Consider the following 24,070-nt stretch of genomic DNA (forward strand, 5'->3'; position numbering starts at 1 on the left):
TGGATGTGAGTTAATTTTGTGTGAGGTTTCTGTTTAGTTTTTTTAAAAAATGTCCTTGTCATAAATACTGTGAATTTTAAGTTGAACTGTACTATCAGTTATTTGTTTTTCAGTCCTGTATCAGGAGTTCAGTATAGACACTTCTTCTTTTAGCAAAACCACTCAGCATAATGTAGGCCATGTCAACCTTTTCCCCCCACATACAGAAGTGAAAATGGTATATTCAATTCATACATTTTACTGTAGCATGTCAAAATAAATTTATACATTGTACATTATATATTGATTGAGGGAAAAGGCCTTAATGTCTACAATTGTAATTTTCTCTCAGTATGTTTACAGGTTTTTGTTGGGGTGAATGGATATGTATGCGATGATGGGTTGAGTGGATTTGTATAGGGTGAGGTCTGTTCTCCCCTTTTGGATTAAAAAAAAAAAGAAAGAAAAATACTTTGTATGATTGCTGCATCACATGTGCACTGTTTTATACAGTGTCTTTGTATGGGTATTTTTTATACAATTATAGACCTTATTTACACCTGATCACTTCATGCATGTTAAGTATTGATCTTGTATCTGGATAAGGCCAAGCTACATACAAATGCAAGTGTAAACGCATTCAAGACTTCAAATCAGATACAAATCCAGTTACGTAAACCACTTAAAAACACTACAGTCTGCTTAACTCACTTTGGATTATCAGTCCTAGGCTTTGTCAAGTCAAATGAAATCTGTATTTCTTAAGTTAGGAACCAAAACCAAAGCCTGAGAGATTGATTAAAATTATTTAAGGCATCATACAGACCAAGTAACAACAAACACATCAGCAAAAGCAAATCCTTCATATAAATGAAAACACACTTATAGAAAACAAATTACAGCTATGTCAACATTTACAACATATCTTGATTATATAATTAACTACAATATCTGATAATATAATGTATAGGAGCCTCAGGTTGCAGGTTGACCAGTGGAGTGTGGAGATGAGCGTTTAAGTATAAGCAGTTCTGACACTTCACTAAACTAAAAAATGTTATATTTACAACATACACAACCAGTCCTGCTGATTTATATAATAATAATAATATAACAAGAAAATTATTTTAAAATAATTTAAAATTATTTAAAAATTTGCTGGAGAAAGCAGAGTCTGACAGCAGGCAAGTTCTGCTTAGACCAGCAGCAGTGATATAATCTATATAAAGCATAAATACATTCCTAATAATAAAGGTGTAAAAAGGCTCCCAGAAGAGTCACACTTAGTTTTCTAAAGAAGCTCTTAGTACAGTTGTGTAGGTGTGTGTGTGTGTTTTAGTTCTACACCATCTGAAGTTTTTCTTGGGTCTATAACCTTTTTTTAACCTCTATTTTTAGAAGGGTGGGAGTTAAAACAGCGCTGCAATGTTATTGTCCATTACAATCAATATGATCAACATTAATAATCAGTACTATCTGAGGAAATATGTCGGTGTAACATTTATCAATTCAATTTTCTGATCATTTGAGGATAAATTAGAAAGCAGAAAATTAAATATAAACTTCTCCTTTTTGTATAGTAAAAAAAGAAATATTTCCATTTGGTTTTTCAATGTTCTAGGTTTTTATTTCTCTCTCACACAATCTGAATTTCACAAAAAAAAAAAATGTTTACTCAAATTTCTGCTTTTCTCCCCAATTTGATGGTTTATGCCAACATTTTATTTAAAAATGCAAAAATAGAAGATTAGAGAATCAGGACTGTAAGGGACTGAAATAAAACAAATTGGTAAAAAAGGAAATAATTAAAAGTTACACATAAATTTCTATTTTGAAATTTAAATTTAATCAGAAAGTTAAACTTATAAACGTTACACTGAACAAAAAAATCAGTGCATCACTAAGACATTAACTCTGCAGTGATATAAACCACATTTGTGGCTCAAATGCAGCTGCTGCAGTCAGCCAATAGAGAGCAGTGTGGTACTAACTGTCCTCACCAGTGGCTAAGTGCCAGTGTGTTGACAGTCAATCATAAGAAAAGAGAGGGTTTATATTACAATCACATCTGTCTTTTCCAAAGTACAAGAAAATCTAACAAACACACAACGCACAGCTACATATCTACTGCCCGTTTAGTCCATTTTCTGACCTGGAAAGCCCCACGTCTGCAGATAACACTGAGGTATGCACCAACCACGGACGCCGACCTGCTGAGTGTTGTCTACACCGACGCCAAAAACACAGGTTTCTGTCCTCTGCTGTTGACCCTCTTCGACCTGGGGCGTTCCAGAGTGATTAAGAGGGGCTCCCCTGCAGATAAGCGGCTGGCGGACCCTGCATTAGAGTAAATACTCTGGCAAAAGGTCACCCTGCTCTCACTTCTTAGCGGCCACCCGTCGCTTTCTGGTCACCAGCATTTCGTAGAAAGGGTCCCTGCTGATGCTGGCCCTGCACAAAAAAACAGAGGGACAGATTCATTAAAGCCTGTAATCCTGTTTCACTGGATCAGGAACTACAATGGAGTGTTTTAATGTTATGCATTCATACTGTATCGAAATGTGATTTTTAGGTACACTCATGTTTAAATGTCTGGAATCACATAATAATTGTATTACCTTATTACTTCTGTGTGGCTCAATTTCTAGCTTTTAAATTTCTAATTTACATTTCTTAGTTATCTGAGTTAGATGTATTATGCTGAAGTTAAACATATCGTAAGTATATTGCATGCAATCACGCAGCTTTGTGTAAAGTGGAGGGGCTGCACAATATATCACCCGAGCATCGTCACAGCATGATGTACAATGTCACATAAGCCATTTTACATTGTACACATCATGCTGGATACAAAAGGAAAATCTGTAATGTTCTCATTTTTCATGACACTTCAGCACTGGAAAAAAATTAGACACCACTTTAAAAATGATGCGTTTCTTTGATTTTACTAAATTGAAAACCTCTGGAACATAATCAAGAGGAAGATGGATGATCACAAGCCATCAAAGCAAACTGAACTGCTTGAATATTTGCACCAGAAGTGGCATAAAGTTATTCAAAAGCAGTGTGTAAGACTGGTGGAGGAGAACATGCCAAGATCCATAAAAACTGTGATTAAAAGAATATTGATTTTTGAACTCTTAAAACTTCATGAATATGAACTTGTTTTCTTTGCATTATTTGAGGTCTGAAAGCTCTGCGTTTTTTTGTTATTTCATCCATTTCTAATTTTCTGAAAATAAATGCTCTAAATGACAATATTTTTTATTTGGAATACAGAAGAAATGTCTGTAGTTATATAAAATAAAACAACAATGTTCATTTCACTTAAGAATATACATATAAAGAGTAAAATCAGAGAAACTGATTTAGAAACTGAAGCGTGCTCCTAAGTTTCCGAGAGCTGTATGTGCCAAGTATTATTTTCTGCACACCAATCGTTAATACACATAAGCTATCAAAGTTGTATTATTGACTGCTTGTGGAATTTAGTAAATCCTGTATTTTTTTTAATATTGCACTACACTATTTCAGTGTGTTCCTGTGTCTATGTTACCCTCTGGCTCTTTCCTGTCGGTTTGTCTGTTACATCAGATCTGCCAGAACCTCTAGCCACACTCTGTCTACCTCTGTTTGTCTGGCTTGACACCGCTGGATGACTGACAGCCGAGGTTTCCTGCTACCTGCCTCAGACCAATTGCTGAACCTTCATTACTGACTACATTTAGGTTTACATGAACTCCAACTAATAATCTTATAATTGCTGCTATTAATATCCTATGTCTTATTTTGTTTCAACAATTAACCAACCAATACCTACCCAATATTTACCATAACTGTGCTTAAGTAATCAGTATCTCTATTAATATCAGTAAACCTTAGACAAACTAAAAGACTTGCTGGTGAACAGGAGCCACAGAATACCCAAAGATGGCCTGACAGTAAAGGGTTAATGCCCTGTGGTGGACAGGAGGGGTGAAAGGCCCCATGAGTTCCCGACACTTCCACAGGACATGCTGAGACAGCCTTTACTACACAAACAGTCTGTAGTGACCACATCAGACAGAGACGCTCTATAATAACAGCCAGGGGACACTCCGGCTGAATGCTCACATTCAGATCAGTCTAGAGTAACCTTCAGATCAGAAAGCTGTAGCTGTAAAACATGTATTTCATACTTTCCAGTTATAGAATCATAATCAGGCTTTATTTGTTGAGTTTGCTTGACAATACAAGGGCTTGTGTGGTTATGGAACAGCCCACACAATACACCAGTTAGTGTGTTTTCCCTTTGGGCAACCACACAATTATCCATTCCGGAACCTTTTCACACATAGACACTGTTACACTGTCACACATTCATAAATAAAAAAGGGAGCAGGCTGTTACATAATGAAGTATTAGGTAATAAGAGAGCACAATGTGCATTATGCAGTAATGTGTACTGAAATACATTTGCAAACAAGCATGTGAATCCCTTTAAATAACCTAGATATTATTATTAATTAATTAAAAATGTGTGCTCTGAATATTATCTAACTCACAATATGACAAACACATTCTAACTATGCTAATATCACCCAAAAGGTTGTTGAGATATTCCCGTCTATTATTGAGCACATTGAGTAAACATCCACAGAGCAGGCAAAAAATAGTGAGTGAACTAGTGAGTTAGTGACCTTTCCAAGAGCTTGTTGGAAAAAAAGATGTTTTAATAAAGCATATAGCTGAACAACATGTCAATATTTTATTGTATTGTGATAAATGTTCTTTTTGCATCAACAATACACCTTGTATTGAGGATATCATCACTGCTTAAGAACACTGACTAAACAGTACATTTAAATTACTGATGTACAGCTCTGGAAGAAAATAGGAAACCACTTAAAAATGATGAGTTTCTTTGAATTTACCAAATTGAAAACCTCTGGAATATAATCAAGAGGAAGATAGATGATCACAAGCCATCACACCAAGCTGAACTGCTAGAATGTTTGCAGCAGGAGTGGCATAAACTTATCCAAAAGCAGTGTGTAAGACTGGTGGAGGAGAACATGCCAAGATGCTTGAAAACTGTGATTAAAAACCAGGGCTATTCCACCAAATATTGATTTCTGAACTCTTAAAACTTTATGAATATGAACTTTGCATTGTTTTCTTTGCATTATTTGAGGTCTGAAAGCTCTGCATCTTTTTTGTTATTTCAGCCATTTTCATTTTCTGCAAATAAATGCTCTAAATGACAATATTTTTATTTGGAATTTGGGAGAAATGTTGTCTGTAGTTTATAGAATAAAACAGCAATGTTCATTTTACTAAAACATATACCTACTGTATAAATAGAAAATTCAGAAAAACCTGAAGTGGTCTCTTAATTTGTTCCAGAGCTGTATATATATATATATATATATATATATATATATATATATATATATATATATATATATATATATATATATATATATATATATATATAAAGGCTACAAAGCACTGTTCAGGATTTGTGTGTGAATCAATCCTCGATTATACAAATTAGGAGTGTGCATCCTATTAAGCTTTCCTTAAGAGAATCTTCTAGAAAATGTTCTTTAGACAAATGACACACAAATACACATCACATCTGTAAAGCATGGTGGTGGGAACATCATGGATTGTAACCGTTTTGCTGCCTTAGGGTCTAGACATCTTGCATTCACTAAATCATGGGGGGAGAATGCAACCTTAAATTTCTTATCAAAGGTGTGTGAATCCTATTTGCAGCTACACAAAACGTTGTGTCACTTGTTTGCTTACTTCCCCTGCAAATGTTTACTGCTAAAAAAGCATGCAGATAACATTCTACAATTCAAACTTTAATGTTTTAATTGTAAATTGTAAATTATTGGGCATAATTACTAACACAACATATTACTCCAAAAGACCCTAACAACTTTTATTCATTCTTCTTTTTCACAGAAATCCTTTCACATGTGACACACAGTTCACTTTAGTGCTCAATAGGAAAAGAGTGACTGATCAGAGGAAGGGAACCTTGCTTTTAGTTTTCCCTTTCTTCAGTAATCAGTGTCGCTTTGTCCATCGGAAAATCCCTCAAACTTCCAGAGTAGTCCGGTCCCATCAGGCCCAGAGCTCTTATCAGCTGCACAGTGTGAGAAACTGATTGTGCACGTCACAATCAGGAGCACAACGGCAGCTCTGGCACTGAGCCATGTTCACTCTTTAGGTTTATCACTATGGGCATGGGAAAGCTTATACTGGCAAAATCCACTGTAAGCAAATGAATGTGTGCATACATTTATTGATGAGGAAATCTGTTTGTAGCCATGCATTTTTACACAATAAATAAATGTATTTGTGAATTTCAAAAATCTGCATAGAGATAGACTGAAATATAAAACTTGTTGAGCTATTGTCACGCTACATTCTCCTTTACCAAAAACAAGCCATTGTCTTAAGCATTATCATGATGAACAATTAGTAATTAATAATCACAGAAAATTGTGGTGATTAATCTGTTTATTTTTTTTAATCAGCTGACACCACTTGTAAACTGAAGCATTAAGCGTTACCTTAGGGGACAGCTTAGGAGAGCACAAACCCGTATAAGTTGTGAGGTTTTATCTTGGATACATGGATAGGAGATTCCATTCCAAGAGTTGTGCCAAAATGTAACATTCCTTGATCCACAGTGTCACATGTGTATCAGCAATACGGCATAAAATTCATTACCATCCACAGTGGACAGCGCAGTGTGTGGTAATGATCATAACCAGCGGAGTCTGGCTAGAATTGTCCGTGCTAACTCTGGCAGAAATCACATCCACATTCAATTTAGGAAACCCCACACACATATCCCACAGGTCAATGCAGCATTAAAATACACATTCCTGTCCCATGACCTTTGACATGTCAGTGCAAAAAACTAATTTGCTACCTCATCAAACTTAACTACATTCTGCACAGACACCGTTCAACACCATTAACATCAAGTGTTGGCAAACAACATCCCTGTGGCCTGGACCAGTCAGACCACTTTACAGTCTACTAAAGAGCAGATCTTCTGAGACAGGATATCACCTATCTGAACGGTCGTCCAGGACTGAAACAGACAAGTCCTCAATCCACATTAAAGCAAGGTCCCCACAAGGTGATTGTACTAGATTGTGTGTCCTACTGATGACAGGCAGTGCAGTCATAGCCACGAGCAGAATAGTGCAGAGTGATGTTTATTAGTCTTACTTGATGGATTTGATCCACTCCTCCTTCTCCTCCGGTGTGGGGGCTGATATTCTGTACACCACGTGGTTCCCCTCCACCACTCTGCCGTCCGCCTCAGTCTTGCACGCCTTGATCACCTGTCCTTTATGGCTCGGGTTGTAGAGCTCAAAGCAGTTCTAAAAAGATAAAAGGGTCAAACCATTAATACCTCAAATCACCATGTGTGTCACAATGGGATGACTAACAGGGGGATTTAATTGCTTACTGGTTTTCTTGGCTCCTCCACTTCTCTAATGCTGAGGTTCTCCAGTGGGATGATCCCTCGGGGCTCCTTGTCCTGAGAATGCATGAGTAACATTCCAGTAAATCATCTTTAAAGCATTAGGTTGGTCTAAAAATAAAAGAATGTCCATATTCCTTGTATTCTTAACACCAGCAGTGTATGCTGTTTGAATTTGCTTCTTTAATTTTGCACTTGATCACTGAATAGAAGCTGAAGAAGTATTATGGAGAATTGGTACAGTATTTTTTCTCCTAGGCTGCCTCTACAGCAGGAGAGTGTAGTTTTCACTTTTACTTCACTATAGAAAGCTTGCCTTATCAAAATTACATAATACTAGGTCTGCACCCAACTCTTACCTGAAATCTTGTAAGTTGAATCAGATTTTTAATATCAATTTATATTTAATATCAATATTTAAAATATTTGTCCTCAATTCTTCACTTACACAATAATCAAGCAATCAGAAATGTCCAGTGCTGAGTCAGAGGAACATATTTAAAAACCATTTCATAATTTAATAACAGACATACAGCTCTGGAAAAAAAACAAGAGACCATTTCAGTTTCTGAATCTGTTTCTCTGATTTTGCTATTTATAGGTATATGTTTGAGTAAAATGAACATTGATGTTTGATTCTATAAAATACGGACAACATTTCTCCCAAATTCCAAATAAAAATATTGTCATTTAGAGAATTTATTTGCAGAAAATGAGAAATGGCTGAAATAACAAAAAAGACGCAGAGCTTTCAGACCTCAAATAATGCAAAGAAAACAAGTTCATATTCATGAAGTTTTAAGAGTTCAGATATCAATATTTGGTGGAATGACCCTGGTTTTTAATCACAGTTTTCATGCATCTTGGCATTTTCTCCTCCACCAGTCTTACACACTGCTTTTGGATAACTTTATGCCACTCCTGTGCAAAAATTCAAGCCGTTCAGCTTGGTTTGATGGCTTGTGATCATCCATCTTCCTCTTGATTATATTCAATTCAATATTTTCAATTGGGTAAAATCAAAGAGACTCATCATTTTTAAGTGGTCTCTAATTTTTTTCCAGAGCTGTATCTATTTCAACAGGATGAGTTTGCCTCTTTCTTTCTATTAAAATATATAAACACAAATATATAATTAAATAAACAACAGACCAACAGAAAAATGGAAGGTCTGCAACAGTTTAAGGAAATTTGCTTGAACATCACCCACATTAAAATAGTAATTTCTTGTTTTCAGCAGGTTTAAGGCCCTTACACATCGAGTATGAACATTTCAGACGTACAAAATATAGATTTGATTCTTATTTTAGTGGAACCTTCACACTAATACTGATGCATTTTTGACTTCTGTGTTATATAAACAGGGTCAACACTCAACAGCTCTCCATTATTTTAGTTTATCTATCTAATCTTTAATGTCCTCCTCCATGCAATTTATTTTTTGTGACAATCCTACTAATTAGCTGCATGAACCTTGTAGCTACATTGTAAAAGTAATGAAGCATGAAACTTTAGAGATCAACATAATAATGCTTTTTGACCATGTGTGAGGCAAACTAACCATTTATTCGTTTCTCATGACAAACAGTTAGTCTAAGGAATTAATCTGTAGAATATTTCCCAACATGGGAGATTAAGGGTGGTGGGGTTAAGACAGGAGGCGGGATTAAGACAGTGGAGAAACTGATTGCACACTTAACAGCTATTGTTTCTTTAAATCTGGTGCTCTATTATTGGAAGAAAGGCACTATTTTCTCTATCACTGATGAAAGCACACAGCAGGGTGCTGATTGCCAGCTCAGCTCCCTTTTGGGGGTGGGCTTGCTCTAAACTGGCCACATGTTTTACTGGACCCCCTCCAGATGTTACAGCTGTGCTGGATTATGTGTGGACAGCATAGAGGAAAGCACTTCATCTGATAAAACCTCTGGACAAACAGGATTCCTCTCACATTCCTTTACTCCTCTTTACTGGTCTTCTGTCCTCCTTCACACTCACTTTTTCCACACTGCATTTTTGTGCCTGTGACTGAAACCTGTTTCATTTTCATTTCTATTACTGTTTCAAAATGATGACACGATATTGCACACCCCCAAATCACAAATACATGCACTTCAAAAGTCCATTATTTCTGTGGTGCGATTGCTTACAGTTGTATATTCAAAGTAGTACAAACAGTTGTCTGTGAGAATGAACCATCTCCTTTTCCATGTCTTCACTCTACCTCCTAAAAACATAAATTAACATTGTTAAAACAATGGCAATATCATCATTTTCATCAAAGAGAGCATTCCCCACACCACTACACCACCTCCACCCGACTGAACTGTTCACACAAAGCAGGTTCAGTTCATGGATTCATGCTGTTGGTGCCAAATACTGATCCTACTAGCAGTTTTCCCCTGTTTGCCACTGACGAATCATTTGTGTGGCTTTTAAGTTACTGAAAACAGAGCTACCTAGACGGGAGATTTGTTTTATTTAATTCTGTTTGACGTCACAACACATGCATTTATTAAATATATTTCTTTATAATTTTATTACATTTTTTTCCCATTTTCTCCCCGATTTACATGGCCAATTATCCAACCCACCCATTAGGACTCCCCCTATTATTAGTGATGCTCCAACACCAGGAGGGTGAAGACTAGCACATGCCTTCTTCGATACATATAAAACAAGTCAGCTACCGCTTCTTTTCGAATTTTGCCTTTGAAGTGATGTGGGGAGAAAGCAAACTACAGTAGTTCTGACCATGCAATGTGATTGGCTGAGAGGCATTCTATGAGTGCCATTATCTGCCGGTAATGTACTTTAACTGAAGCTTTTCATGTATTACTTCGCTACACACATCTGTTATCTACCACCACAGCATAGCAGTGCCAATATTACACGTTATAGCACTCCCTCTCATGTACTATTGCTTAATTATACAAATGTTTTGTAAAGAAAACATTTAGTCTGCTGTGTTTGTACCTAAATCTATCAATATATATTTTTTATTATAACCGTTATTTAACCAGAGATCAAAATCTCTTTTTCGAACCAGCATGAAAGTACAAAACAGCAATATTTTTCAAATGAAGATCTAATGTACGTATGTTTAAATGAGTTGAAAGCAATCGTGGGATGTTCAAATATAAATTAAAATTGACACACTGCAATAACAATATAATAAACCACATTCCATGTATTACATCATCAGCTTATACCTCATTATTATATGTAATAAGAGTTTATCCAGGACTATCATTATGTAATTACTGAACTTGTTAGTGCCTTTCTGTCTGTCTGTATGCCACATGATTCTGTAAGACTCTGCATAACAAAAATAGGTGAAACAGGATTGGCTGAAAAAAAAAATCCTTTCTCCAGTATTAGTGATGTTATTTCTCACTACGTTTATATATTTACTGTCCTGACTCTTAAGATGTTTATGGCTATTTCACAAACAAAGGACCACATAATTCACACTGAGCAATACTTCTAAAAAAAGGTCCACAGTAACCAGACATGACCACCATGACTAGATCCTCTCAGACCATATGCTTCATCACTGAGGTAGACCGAAAGATGAGACATACTCCACATATTATCTAGGGCACCATAAATAGGTGTGCTTTGTCATGCCATAAATTGCTTCTCCCGAGTGTAACAGGCTGATTATTCTGGGTGAGCTCTGCAAAGATTTCTATCCTGCAACACCGAACATGACGCAAGCCCCTCGGCTTAAATGCCATCTCCATCTCTTGCATGTGGGAGATAAAGCAGGGAAAGGCAGGCATAAAATATTGCAGGTAACAGGCTGCCTTTCTCGCTGTAATCTCCCACAGTGGCAATCAAACAGCTAAAACTGTTTCGCTGTGCTACACATTCCCTGGTTCAAAAAACCTGCACTGAACGAAATTATAATAATTGTTAGCATTAGATAGATGAAAAGCATTAAAGAAAAAAAAGTATTCAGGTCCACATGTCACATATTAGCAGATACACATTTCAGCTTCCATTCATCTAACAGCTTTTTCACATTGCATACAGCATAGATAGGAGCAGCACGTCTAGGTACTTTGCCTTTGTTTGACACCTCTGCACATTTTTGGTGAAAGCAGCACATCTAATTTAAATGGCTTTAATTTAATTTAAGAATTTAGTTGCATAAAAATAAATAAATAAAAAGATCCCACTCATATACAGCTATTAGACGCTCAAATCCTCTGGCAACTCGTGCAATAAAAGAGGTTTTCAGGTCGGTATGTAGAAAAAAAAGAAAAAGAAAAAGGGGTTGAGGAAATATCTTTCATTCTGCCTCCATAAAAAAAGAAATCCGAAACCAAGGAATCTTATTAAAACTCCAAGTAATGTATTTCTCTCTAAAGACTTTTTCTGTCCTTAAGACTTTTTATTTTGCTGTTTGAAGACTATATGTTTACTATACTACAAGCAAATTTTCTAATTTACTCATTTCAGATCTTTATTCACAACTTTATATTATGATTAAATCTTCAGATCTAATTAAATGTAGACTAAAACAACTTAACCAAGATCCCTCAGAGGGGGTTATATCATTTCATTTCCTAAAGAACTCTGAAGCAGTTCATTTGCAATGAGAACATGATCCGACTTACTACTACTACTACTACTCTGCTTATTTAAGCTAATCTGGAACAAGGACCAGATAATTACCACAGCTACAAATATTTGTGCTTCCTGTTGTTGCTCTATGCTAAACTACACATTAAATATGCACTAGTGCAGAAAACAGGACCTTCTTCCTGTATTAACTTTCTTACTCTAACCCCAGACTGATCTTACTAATAAATGAAGTGAACATTCTCACATTTGTTGTGACATATTTTGGTGCACTTAATTTTTTTCCAACCCAAACAGGAAAATGCTCCAAAATTATAAACTCATTAACTAATTCGGGCCTGAGCAAATTAAAACAACCCTGTGATCAAATAGAACATTGTAACTATTGTAAAATAAAAAAAAACTGCCCATTTTACAGACATTTTAAGATAAAAAAGATCAGATCAGATCTCTTCTACAGGTGCCTTGTCAAAAACCCTCAGGTGTGTCTATCAACCCCTCATCGACTTTTACAAAAACGTGTGGAATCTATGCCAGCTCAAGTAATTTTTTTTGTAATATGACCTTTTGAGCCCCACTATAAGTTTCTATGTTTCTATGATTTGGTAAAATGATGCATCGTAAATATAACCAACAACAAAGAATGCAAGGCAGCTCCAACAGCAGAAACCATTCAAGAATTCATAGGCTACTAGCTCACATACCTAGCTTCAGCAGCCATCCTTCCCTGTCTGGATTAAAGAATGTGTGTGTGAGGTCATTGCCATCATCTTCAGGGATTTTGAAAGGCTCATTCTTTATGCTTTCATACAAGTTCTGCAAAAAAAAAGAAGCTTGGTGATAGGAAATAGGGAAAATTGTTGTTATATACAGTATGTGTTCTTTGTAAAAACTAAGATGTTACTACTATTGCGATTCTATTCATACACACTTTTTTTTTTACTATTAAAAACAACCAATAATGTTACATGGTTATGGTTAGCAATATTTGGAGTTTGCTCTTTCACAACTCAAACATGCAGAGTATGTAGAGTGTACGCCATCAGGCTTACCTTCAGCAGCTCCTCAGGCAGATCACCTCCTTCATTGATTCCACGGTTCATAGAGATAAATCTGTCAGCGCTCGGTTTGTCCCTGACGTTGGGGTTATGCAGGCTGGTGTTGAGCATAATGATGGAGAATGACAAGATGTAGCACGTGTCTGTAAGAGACAATGAGATCATCAGTCAATGAAGGGCTCCCTCTGTACACAGTATATCAGCATACATGGTCCCCCTCTACATATACAATGTTACACATACTAGCGATGTACGTTTGTAACTTTTAGACGTTATTAAAGCAGTAATATGAGTATTGTTTGTTCCTGGGCTCTTTAACAATCTTTATAACTCTTACCAGTATCAGTAATAAAATATTAGTTGCCAATTCTTTTATGTAAAATATATGATACTTTTGTTCACTTTTAAACCAAACTTTCAGACAAGTGTTATAAGACATTTTTGGTTTTCACTGACCATAAGCTTTCATTGTGTCTTAACTACATCAGCTATTTAGTTCCAGTGCAAAACCACAAAAAATATGAACACTGCCAAGCCATTCATTAATGGGCAAACTCGTTCAGGATCTTTTTGGAAGAAAATTTGATCCCTGGAGATCTGACAGCATCATCTAACAGCAGTAGGCTGTAATTAAAAATGAATAATAGTTTAGGACTTCTTCCTAGCGTTCCTGCCTTCCTCGGTGTAAGTGGCAGATCATTGTATTCTACAGGGCTTTATGCTGCATCTGAGCCAAAAGCAGTGCTATTTATCCCTCACAGTTCTGAGGCTCTTTCCTCAGAGAATAGCACTCTCCACAGATCTCCAATTGAAACTCAGTCTCAGAGCAGAGGGGACGTAACCAGTGTGCACACAAGTCTAAATTATTCATGCCACATGAGATGCTGTTGTATGAAGTGCTCATCTTACACCTCTTTGATGGTCATATATGGCTCATTTGAACTGCTCCAATTTTCAGTTTAACACTTTGAAGTAACAGTAAGTAAATGAATAGATATTTAACTATGATGAGAAATTAAACTATGATGAAGAGTTGTTGTTGTGCACAGTCATATTGGTCCTGTTTTGATGGAAAATTACAAAAATACAGACTTAAACTCATTAACACAAAGTATAAAGCAGAATGTTCTATGTAATCACTATGTATGGCTTTAAAAAGGAGAAAGAAAACTCGTTTAGAAATTAAAAAATAATAAAAATAAAATTAAAAATAATTAAACTCTTAATTTGTTTATCTTTGCACAGTTACTGCACCGGAGATCTAGCCTAACAGTGTTTCATTGTCGTGTACAACTCAGTATCAGTACAAAGACAATAAAGCTGAACTGAATTAAACAGAAACTGAACTGCAGCATTTCTAATGGCCTCAGATGTGGCCTCAAATCTAGTTTTCCAGGCAGAGTCTTGTGACTATATGTGGTAGCACATTTTCAAGGGGACAGTATATGAACAGACACCATGGAGAATGCACTAAAAGGACAAAAAAAAACTGTATTATAAGTTTACTTTCGTTTATTAGGTCATGCAAGATTTCATTGGTTAGAGATTATAAATGTCAGTGAACATTTAAGTGTCTTAGTGCAAATAACATCATGTGATTGGGTAGACTTATCAAGTGGGAGGGACCTAGCAATGTCACAAAAAATAAGGATATTTATCCAAAACTGAACATTTAATTATTTTATTTAACAGATGAGTTTTATTTAACAGAGGAGTCACATGTCTACAGGTGGTAGATGGTAGTATGTATTAAGAGTTCCAATGAGTTCGCAAACTTATGAATTAACTCACATTCAATTTTTCAGCCCATGTGATTACTCTGAAATGGTTGTACTACTACTAAATAAAATAAAACCTCAAATAGAGTTATTCAAGCTACAGAATGCTTTCAGATGTGTCTTTTTAGGCTCCTGACCTGAAGACTGGAAGACACCAGGGTTGCACTGGCAGTACCGCGATGCAAAAGCCTCCATCATCCGATCAATCTTCTGAGCCTCACCTGGCAGCCTGAAGCTCCACAGAAATTGCCTGAGAGAGAAGAGATGGGATATCAAATGATGACAGACAGCTAAATAAACGTGTCATTTTCTCTTTACACAAATGAGAATGCCTGAAATCACTAAAAAAGAAAATATGGAAAATCCTAATAAAGAAACCATTCAATTATTTTTCTTTTTATAGTTTTTTCCCCTATTTCTAAATACATGTAACACAGTTTGTAGCACAGTAGCAGATATTGAATGATAGAAAAAATGCTTGCCTACCTCAGAGCTTGCACCAGGTTGAGGTCTGCAAATTCATGAAGCTCCACAAAAGCCTGCAGAACCTTGATGTTAAAGTCGTCCCTGAAGATGGGTAAAAAGAATGCACTCTCTCAATCATTCAAAATTTGTATGATAGTAAATCATTTAAAAAGCAGTTAAAGTTTGCAGCATTAGCCAATTAAAAAATAGCGAAAAACCTGTGTGAAATCATGCTTTGTCTGGCACTATAAAGTATAATAATAACTGACTGACCTACCAACTATTCTGACATTTAATTAAATTATCAAAGTTTAAATAGGCTTTAATGAACAATTAAGCAGTAACAAACTATGCACAGCACTTTTTAGGTCCTAAATATAATATTTGTCATATCATAGTCATAGTAAAGTAGTATTTTATTATAATTTCCCCATCATGCATACTCACTCCCTATTCTTACTTATTCACCAGCAGGATAAATTAAATATTTAATGGTGGTCAAAATTTGCTGTTATATTTATTACAAAAGCATTAAACTGCAGCCAAGCAACAGCACAACCTACAGCAACAACCGTGTGGAAGAAGAATGGTAAGCATTCATCCACATATAATAAAGTATAATAAGGTTATCTATCGGTTACAGAACAGCTTAAATGTACAACACATATGGGCAGAACAATGAGAGATGGTGGGAAATGAAAGCTAATGAACCCATACACAACAGCTGGACAGCCTAGCTCACAGACAGCCAGGTTTCCACTCCACACTGCCCCTTTAATTACAGCCTCACTAATAACAGGGTTAAGTGCCGCTTGCAAATACAATTAGCAGTAATTGCTAACTTTAATGTTTACAGTCTGAGATGAATGAGAAAGAATGACTCTTTGATGATGGCTTCCATGCCGTCTTATAGCGAGGTCTTATGGCGATTACCAGCCTGGACTGTGTGCCCAAGCAGATACGGCACTATTTACTTCTCACCATGTGTCTTTATTTGTCTTACTGCCTCTCCCTCTCTCGTTTCCTCTTTTTTCTGACTCCTCTACCCATTCACAATACTTAGTCTGGCATTTCTTCAACAGTTTAAGTCAAACATGACTAGGCCTGTCACGATAATTTTTTGGTTTTGGACGATATACTGTCCCAAAATTAACTGCGATAAATAAAATGAATGCCAAATATCATGTTACCTCAAAGAACAGCTTAGAAAAGCCAAGACCTGTATGAGATGTAAAGTATCTTGTAAGAGAGGAAGAACACTGGCCAGCATGTTTAAGTGAAGTCTGATAGTGGCTGCTAAAGGTGATTTACTATATGTCCATCACCTTTTCACATTTATAAATTATTACCTGGTTCTACATTAGCTATAGCTCTGCAATATCTACTATGTGCCCATCATCAACTAATAACTCAGACCCTGTTTCTACATTAGCTATAGCTCCACATTATCTCTCTGTACTGTTATCTGTTTTTCATTTGTACTGTCTGGGGGGGGATGGGTTCCTCTGACTGAGTCTTGGTTCTTCCTTACGTTTATTACTCTTAACGTAAGGGTGTTTTTTCTTGCCACTGTTGTCATCACAATTATTGGCAGATCCGTGGACCAGTTTTTTCAGTAAAGCTGTTTTGTGTCAACTTTTGTTGTAAAAAGCACTATATAAATAAAACTGAATTGAATTGAGTTGAGTTGAATTTATGTGTGATAGAACCAGACACTAAGATTTTCTATAAAATCTAAATCTAAAAAATCTAAATTCATCAAAAGCAATACAATTATCCCATCCCTATTTTTTCTACCCCTGGATTTGCTATACTATCTTACTCTGCTCTATGCAGGGGGACGTTGACAGTGGGCAGATATAAAACAGGAGGCACTGTTTGAGAGCAATAACAGTTTCCTGGAGGTCTGGTGCTGGTGGAGGGGCCGTATTAGGGAGATAAGACACTGGCATGTTGTCAGGGTGAGAGGTTCGACAGGGCTGAGGAAATCACAAGACATTTTCATCCGTTTTAACAATGAAGCTCATTTCCGGAGTGGATGGGCTGATATTTGAGTGATTTATTGAAGAGGCTTAAGCAAGACATAAATCTTTAATAAAGAGCTTGGCAGAAGATGCGAGACCCATTTTGCTAATAAAAAAATGGTGGCTTACCTTTCTCCTAAATAATCTCCAATGACTGTTTTATTCAAGCCTTCTCCTTTGTACAGAAACTGTGCAATATCGTCAGGCGTGTGCTGCAAAAGATCGTTGTCCAAAAGAAACTGGATTCCCTAAACAACAAACAGGTTACAGTTTTTTTCCCCTCTAAATCCAACAAACAATAAAAACATATTAGATGTTGCAGAGATGGCCGTTCCAAAACACTGTAAATCTCAACTCCCTTCCCAACTTTCAATAATTTTTCTTAAATACCTTTTTAGGATCCATATTGAATTTCTTTCTTCCAATAGCAACCTGTTTATTCCTCTGACTGGTTTTGCTGTGTGGAAAATACATGATGCAATTATAATGCAAATAAACATGAATAATTAACTTCATTTTGTAGTTATTCCAAGCTTGTGTCCAGTGCAGTCAGTCAGTAAAATGAATTGCTGATCTTTAAACACACTCACCACTCTCCCATGCACGTTAACTGCTCAATCTCTGTCATCACTTCAGCGATCTCAAACTTTAAACGCTACAACAAACAGAAAAATAGAGTCACCTTTATGTATCAACAACTTAAAGTGAGATACTATAAAAAAAAAAAAGTTCAAAAAGGTAGAATTATACATACTTCAATGTCATCCAGCAACTCTTTTTTCCTTCGTCGAATGTTGCACAGTTCATCCCTTTCATCCAGTGACAGATCTTCAGGTACTATTGAAAACATGGAAACATACATCAATTACAAAAATCGAAAAAATCAAAACTCAAATCAAGAGAGAGACCTTTTTTCCATGTTAGTTTAAGATTCTGGTCAAGATTTTGGTAAAAATAAGCCCTTGGAACTTAACTTCTTTGCTCTTTCCTGAGTATTCTTGTGAAACTGTCCTAAATTTGTAAAAATAAAAGGTACTAGAAAGGATGGAAGAACCCCTGTAAAATATTTGTGCACATAAAGAACCTTTAAATTCAAATTTCACTGCCATAGACACATTTTTTAATGTCACAACAAAATCTTGTATTGCTGGGAGATCGGTGGTTTGAATCCCGTTTATGTAGCTTGCCATCAGCTTCTGGAGCCCTGAGAGAGCACAATTGGCTTTGGTCTCTCTGGGTGGGCACTTTTTCCCCCACATCACTCCAAAGGGTGATGTCACTCAGCACAAGGCATCTGTGAGCTGATGTAATGGAACCTGCGCTTTCCTTTGAGCACTCTGAGCACTGTGATGCTACTCGGCAATCCTGCATCAGCAGCAGTGCGAAAAGAGCCGGAGTCTAAATTCACATGTATCGGAGGAGGCTAGTCTTCACTCTCCTAATTAGTGGGTTGGGTAATTAGTCTTGTAAATTGAAGAGAAAATGGGATAAAAATTTAAGTCCAAAACCATTTTTATGACATCATAAAAAATATTTTAAATGGGCTTGAAAATGAGCTTTGTATACTTAGATTTATTACATCATTTGTGGTCAGGGTTTTTGTGTTAAAGGACATCTACAATTTAATTCAGAGAAAAACAAAAAATGACTAATATTCTTGCAACTAGGCAAAACTGGAATGTCTGGTGTTATATTACATTTTCTGTAAATGCTTTTAAATGCTCAAGAATTACATAATCCAACCAATTACTGAAAAGGCCTGAGGGCCTATGGGCTTTCATAGTACGATAAGGAAGCCCAGAGGGTCAACTGACAGATGATGCGGAAACAATGTTCCTTTGTATTACGCATTATACATATTTACACACACACACACACACACACACACACACACACACACACACACAAATACATATTTAACCTTAATTCTATTGTCTAACATGCTGACACCATGTTAGATAGACTTAAAGACAATTACTGTCATTTAATTCCCTTTATATGAGCCTATAAGCAGCTTGACATCCAAAAATCCTCTATGTGGCCAATTTGGCTACATATTACCTTGTATTATCATGTGCATAACTAATAACTAATCTTTATTATTATTCATAATTTATTACAAAAAACAACATTTGAAAACCTTTGCTGTTCTTTAGGACTTTGAAAAAAAAATTCCCATACCTTGTTACATTAAACTAAAGCTACCTTCCTTTTAGTTGTCACCTTATAGTGTGTATTTTGTAGAAATCAAGTATTGTGTCTTCTATAGCTAAAATCTTATCAGGATACAATCCAGATACAAGTCACATGGGAATTGTGTCAATGGCAAATTAATACGTAGGGAAATCATACAATAAAAGAGCTTCTGGCATTGTCCTGTCATATTGTTTTATGTGATTCACATATGTTTTCGGGTTTATACAGGCACATTTTGTACCAATTACAAAAATCGAAAATCAAAACTCAAATCAAGAGAGCCCATAGGCCCTCAGGCCTTTTCAGTAATTGGTTGGATTATGTAATTCTTGAGCAGGCACATTTTGTACACCATTAGTTGTGTAACAGCCTGGAGCACATCACAACTGGACAAAGGAGCTAGAAAGTGAGGCGATGAAGGATTTCCTGCTGTTCTCTGACTCAACCTCCAAACAATGGAGGGAACGCAAGACGTTTAATGAAACAAAAGTTCCAGGTTAGCACTAACTCTTCATTTAGACTGCTCACCTCAGGCACAGGAAGCTTTCATCTAATGCAGCCCCTCCTCTGTCTGCTGAAGAGGCCTTGCTCAATCTTAATTAGGAGCCATTTGTTCATTACACAACAGAATCTGTTATGGAGGAACAGGCCTGAGGCTTGAACTCATGTGTTTCTCTCCAGCAGCAAGCACTGCCTGTACCTTTAACTTGAAGCTAACTGATGCTGAGATGCTTCTGTTAAAGCTGATCAAGACCAAGAGCCACAGCCTAGCACTGTTAAACCTTCAGTTCTTTTGGAGAACAATAAACACATTATTTAATATAGGTTTTAATAATCAGTCTGGACAATCAGTCAAATCTGATCACCTTCATGATGTTAAGGATTTTAGTAAGGATTTTTGTTTGTTTGTTAAGGATTTTAGATTTATCTGATTATAAAATCAAACTATCCATATTTTATTCTATCTTTCTATTTAAAACAAATATCTGAAATATTGGATTACAATAAAACTAATTTTATGAACTTTTTGATACCAAACATTTAAATTAAAAGCAGTTCTGAACAAATAAATCAATAACCCTCTCCCCCAAAGAAATACATTAAATTTAATGAATGCCTGTAAAAATATGCACACTTATTTTAATTAGAAGTGTAAAACTCTTATCCCTCATTGATATTTATTTTAGAAATGATTTCAAAGCCTGAATTAATTGACTTAAATCATTTTGGTGTTATCTATTTAAATAAACTGGGTTCTATGTGTAATTGCAGTTGTTAGGTGTAGTATTTCATCCTCTTCTATAATTTTACTAAAAAACATAACTTTAAAACCACAAATATTTCATTTTTTCCCCTTTACTAATTTAATGCCCATTTCTGGGCAGGTAAAGCATGCATGCTTACATACTGAAGTTATAATATAATTTATGTATCAATGCATCATAAATCCTCAGATTTCTCTTACATGGGAATTTTGGGTAATGCAGATATTAATATCAAATATTTTTCACATGTACATCAAAAGATATTAGATTCTAATATTCTAATATTACATGCATCCCTATAAAAGTAAAAAAATACACTGGATATTTTGAAAGTCTTGAAAGATACTTAAAATTAAATATCTAAAATTTACAACATGACAAGTGGTGGTGTATAGACAATATAAACCATATTTTTTTCTTACCAAATGTTTCATTTTAAAATAGTTCTATGAAAATGAAACAAAAATCTGACCTTAAAAAGAACACACACCCAATCCAATATTTATTCTATCATTTTAAAATTGATGTAGTTGAATCTCCCCCCTTCAAATCATGTATCTCTCTCCGTCAATGCATTTTAAACACTCCCAGTATATGGAGTGATAAATTGGATCTGTCAGTTCTGGTAAGAGATACACATTATGTGCAGTAATTCTCAGATGATGAATGCTGGTGATGCCACGGGTAGAGTCTCAGGAGGGAGCACTTTATGCCTGAGATATGAAACCTGAGTAATTCAGTATGATGTCAGAGCGGACTGATGAAACCCAGCTAATCTGCAGTATTAGATTTAGTAGACTCTCCAGGGGTCTCCATCCTCACACTCTTTTTGAGGTCAGATGCATTGAAGAATTTAATATTTTGACATTTTGTCTTCAGTCCAATTCTTGTCTAAATGTCCAATTCATAGCAAATATTTAGAAGGGAAGATAAATCTCTTTGGCCCAGTTTTTGTTTGTTCAACAACACCTGCATTACATGCTTGTGTATTCAATTAAGATGTGAAACAGATGGAGGGAAAAGAGCTTAGTTCTGTAGTAAAAGATGTTAACAGTGCCTGATCCTCCTATGGCTCTTTTTATCCTCTTATCCTCCCAAAACAGTTATCTACAAGAGTTATACAAAGCACACACTGGGGATATGGGGGATAATACCCCATGACAATCAGGGGGGGGGGGGGGGGGGGGGGTCCCCATGCTCCAGTTTTGGGTGGATGCCAACTTATTTGCATCTAGTGGTACATGTGCAAATCATTACAGAAGAATGGAAAAAAAGTATTAATCGAGGTTTTTCATTCCAACTCTGAAGAGAAGAAGCCAAAGATTTAAGGAAACACCCAAATACTGTGCAAGAATGAACTGGAATACTGTAAAATATGGTGAATATGGATTTTTTAAATAAATAATGACACATCAAGCCATGAGTACATTGCACAACATACCATTTAATTTGTCTGATGCTTACTGATTGACATACAGCATACAAATCAGCTCTTGTTACACTAACTCTACACTTTCCAGGTGGCACAGAGATTGCATTGAAATGACATTGAGATGGCACTCCTAATCACTGTAAACTACGTCATCTAAACATTATGATGTCTGTACTGGATGGAAACAACTTTTTCTGTTGCAGTTTTGGAATTACAAATAACATTTACAAAACTTTAGATTGTAGTAGATCAATTAATAGATCAGATAGAATTTGCATCTCTGGACAATACAAACCTATCTACATGGGTATCTACATGTGGTAACAACAAAACTATGTAGCCATGCTGGTGCTGCATCTTTCATATGCAGAAGCAGAAGAAATTGAGGTACAAGAATAAACCAGACACTCTGGAATCATGTGGTTGTTGTTTGTTGCAGGTTGCAAAAAATTGAAACCTGATATCTGCAGCCAGTGCATCCAGACTGAGATGCATCTGTACAAAATGAATAGCAATCACATTTCAAACCACCTCCAAATGTGGATGGTTTTTTTTTACTGTCCAGACTATCAAAAATTATTTATGTTTTGTTTTGCTTCAAGGTATCAAACCAAAGACATGAGCATTGAGTCAGAAACTCTAAAATGAGTAGAATTAGGCATGTCACAATAATTATCTGATCTATTATTTAGGCTATTTTTAAGTATATTTCATTACCAATGTCTGAATATTCCTAATAATAAAAAGTGAATTGCTATTTATAAGAGTCTAAGTAGATTAGCACATTATCACATAAATCAACAAACCAAAAAAGGGTTCTCATAACAGGCACAAGTACGATCTGTCTACAGCTCGTAGGTACGTTTCAGTAGATTAAAAAACAAGATGTCTCCAGATAACCACTGCTGCCACAAACAAGAAAGAAAGAGGAAGAATTCAGGACATTCAGGGGTCACCATGTTAAACATTCCTCTGATGAAAGAGCTGGGGCTCAGAGAGACACCCTCAGCGGTGGGTGAAGAAATGCTTAATAGACCTTTAGTACTGGCCATCAGTCTTGTTTTAAAAAATCACCCACTGAGACCAAGAGAATCAACAGCCTCATCACCACAACAGAATGTTCTAAGCTTCCAGGTTTTTTCTATTCCTTTAAACTGAATGGCTTGTGTACTTAAAAACTCCTGTATTTTCCTTCTTTTCTCTTTCTCATGCTGAGAAAACCTCTTCAAGACCAGTGTTCCCATAAACAAATTCATATGTGGGACTCTGACAACAACAACAAAAACACTCTTCATTCACTCCCAAGGCTCCTTCAGTCTGGGGAAAACAGATGCTTAGATGCTGTTTTGGAAAACAATGACATTTTGAAAGCCCAAACTGTAACGACAAGTACGAGTACATGGGTAGAACCAGCCAGTATTCAATAAAATCACATATTTATTTACTTAAATTACTAAATTTAATTTAATTACTAAAATTAAAAACTACAAACTTGTGTGATGGTTTAAAAAGTGCTGTATATGATTTTAATACTTTATTTTTGTTGTAAAGTTAAAACAGATTTTTCCTCATTGTCTGCTAGTTCTCCAGTCTGTTAGCACTGAAAAAGTCTGGTGTTCATAATTACCCCTGTCTCTGTAAATAAAAAAAAATAAAAAATCGTTTTTAGCTTTTTCACTGCATCACTGCAAGACTTAAGGATAGTGTCCGTTTCAGTTTGCAGTTGATGCTTTTTACATCAAAAAGACTGACAGCTCTGATCTCTGTTCTTCTCTTAGGCTACGT

The 24,070-nt window shown here is 35.9% G+C and overlaps 1 protein-coding gene across 1 annotated transcript in view; it reads right to left on the reverse strand.

Annotated features, from left to right (window-relative positions):
* Positions 1-218: 218 nt before the first annotated feature.
* Positions 219-24,070, reverse strand: part of cyth3a (cytohesin 3a) — a 29,570-nt gene continuing 5,718 nt past the window's right edge. Inside the window, exons 2-13 of the mRNA XM_015606331.3 lie at positions 18,147-18,229; positions 17,983-18,047; positions 17,783-17,849; positions 17,522-17,640; positions 15,390-15,470; positions 15,041-15,153; positions 13,120-13,268; positions 12,772-12,883; positions 9,628-9,704; positions 7,463-7,534; positions 7,219-7,373; positions 219-2,430 (exon numbers count right to left, since the gene is read on the reverse strand). Of these exons, the coding sequence (XP_015461817.1) occupies positions 2,358-2,430; positions 7,219-7,373; positions 7,463-7,534; positions 9,628-9,704; positions 12,772-12,883; positions 13,120-13,268; positions 15,041-15,153; positions 15,390-15,470; positions 17,522-17,640; positions 17,783-17,849; positions 17,983-18,047; positions 18,147-18,229 (1,166 nt within the window). The 3' untranslated portion in view covers positions 219-2,357. The remainder of the gene's footprint in view (positions 2,431-7,218; positions 7,374-7,462; positions 7,535-9,627; positions 9,705-12,771; positions 12,884-13,119; positions 13,269-15,040; positions 15,154-15,389; positions 15,471-17,521; positions 17,641-17,782; positions 17,850-17,982; positions 18,048-18,146; positions 18,230-24,070) is intronic.

Source organism: Astyanax mexicanus, chromosome 15 (assembly GCF_023375975.1).
Source record: "Astyanax mexicanus isolate ESR-SI-001 chromosome 15, AstMex3_surface, whole genome shotgun sequence".
In the NCBI taxonomy this organism is placed as follows: Eukaryota; Metazoa; Chordata; class Actinopteri; order Characiformes; family Acestrorhamphidae; genus Astyanax; species Astyanax mexicanus.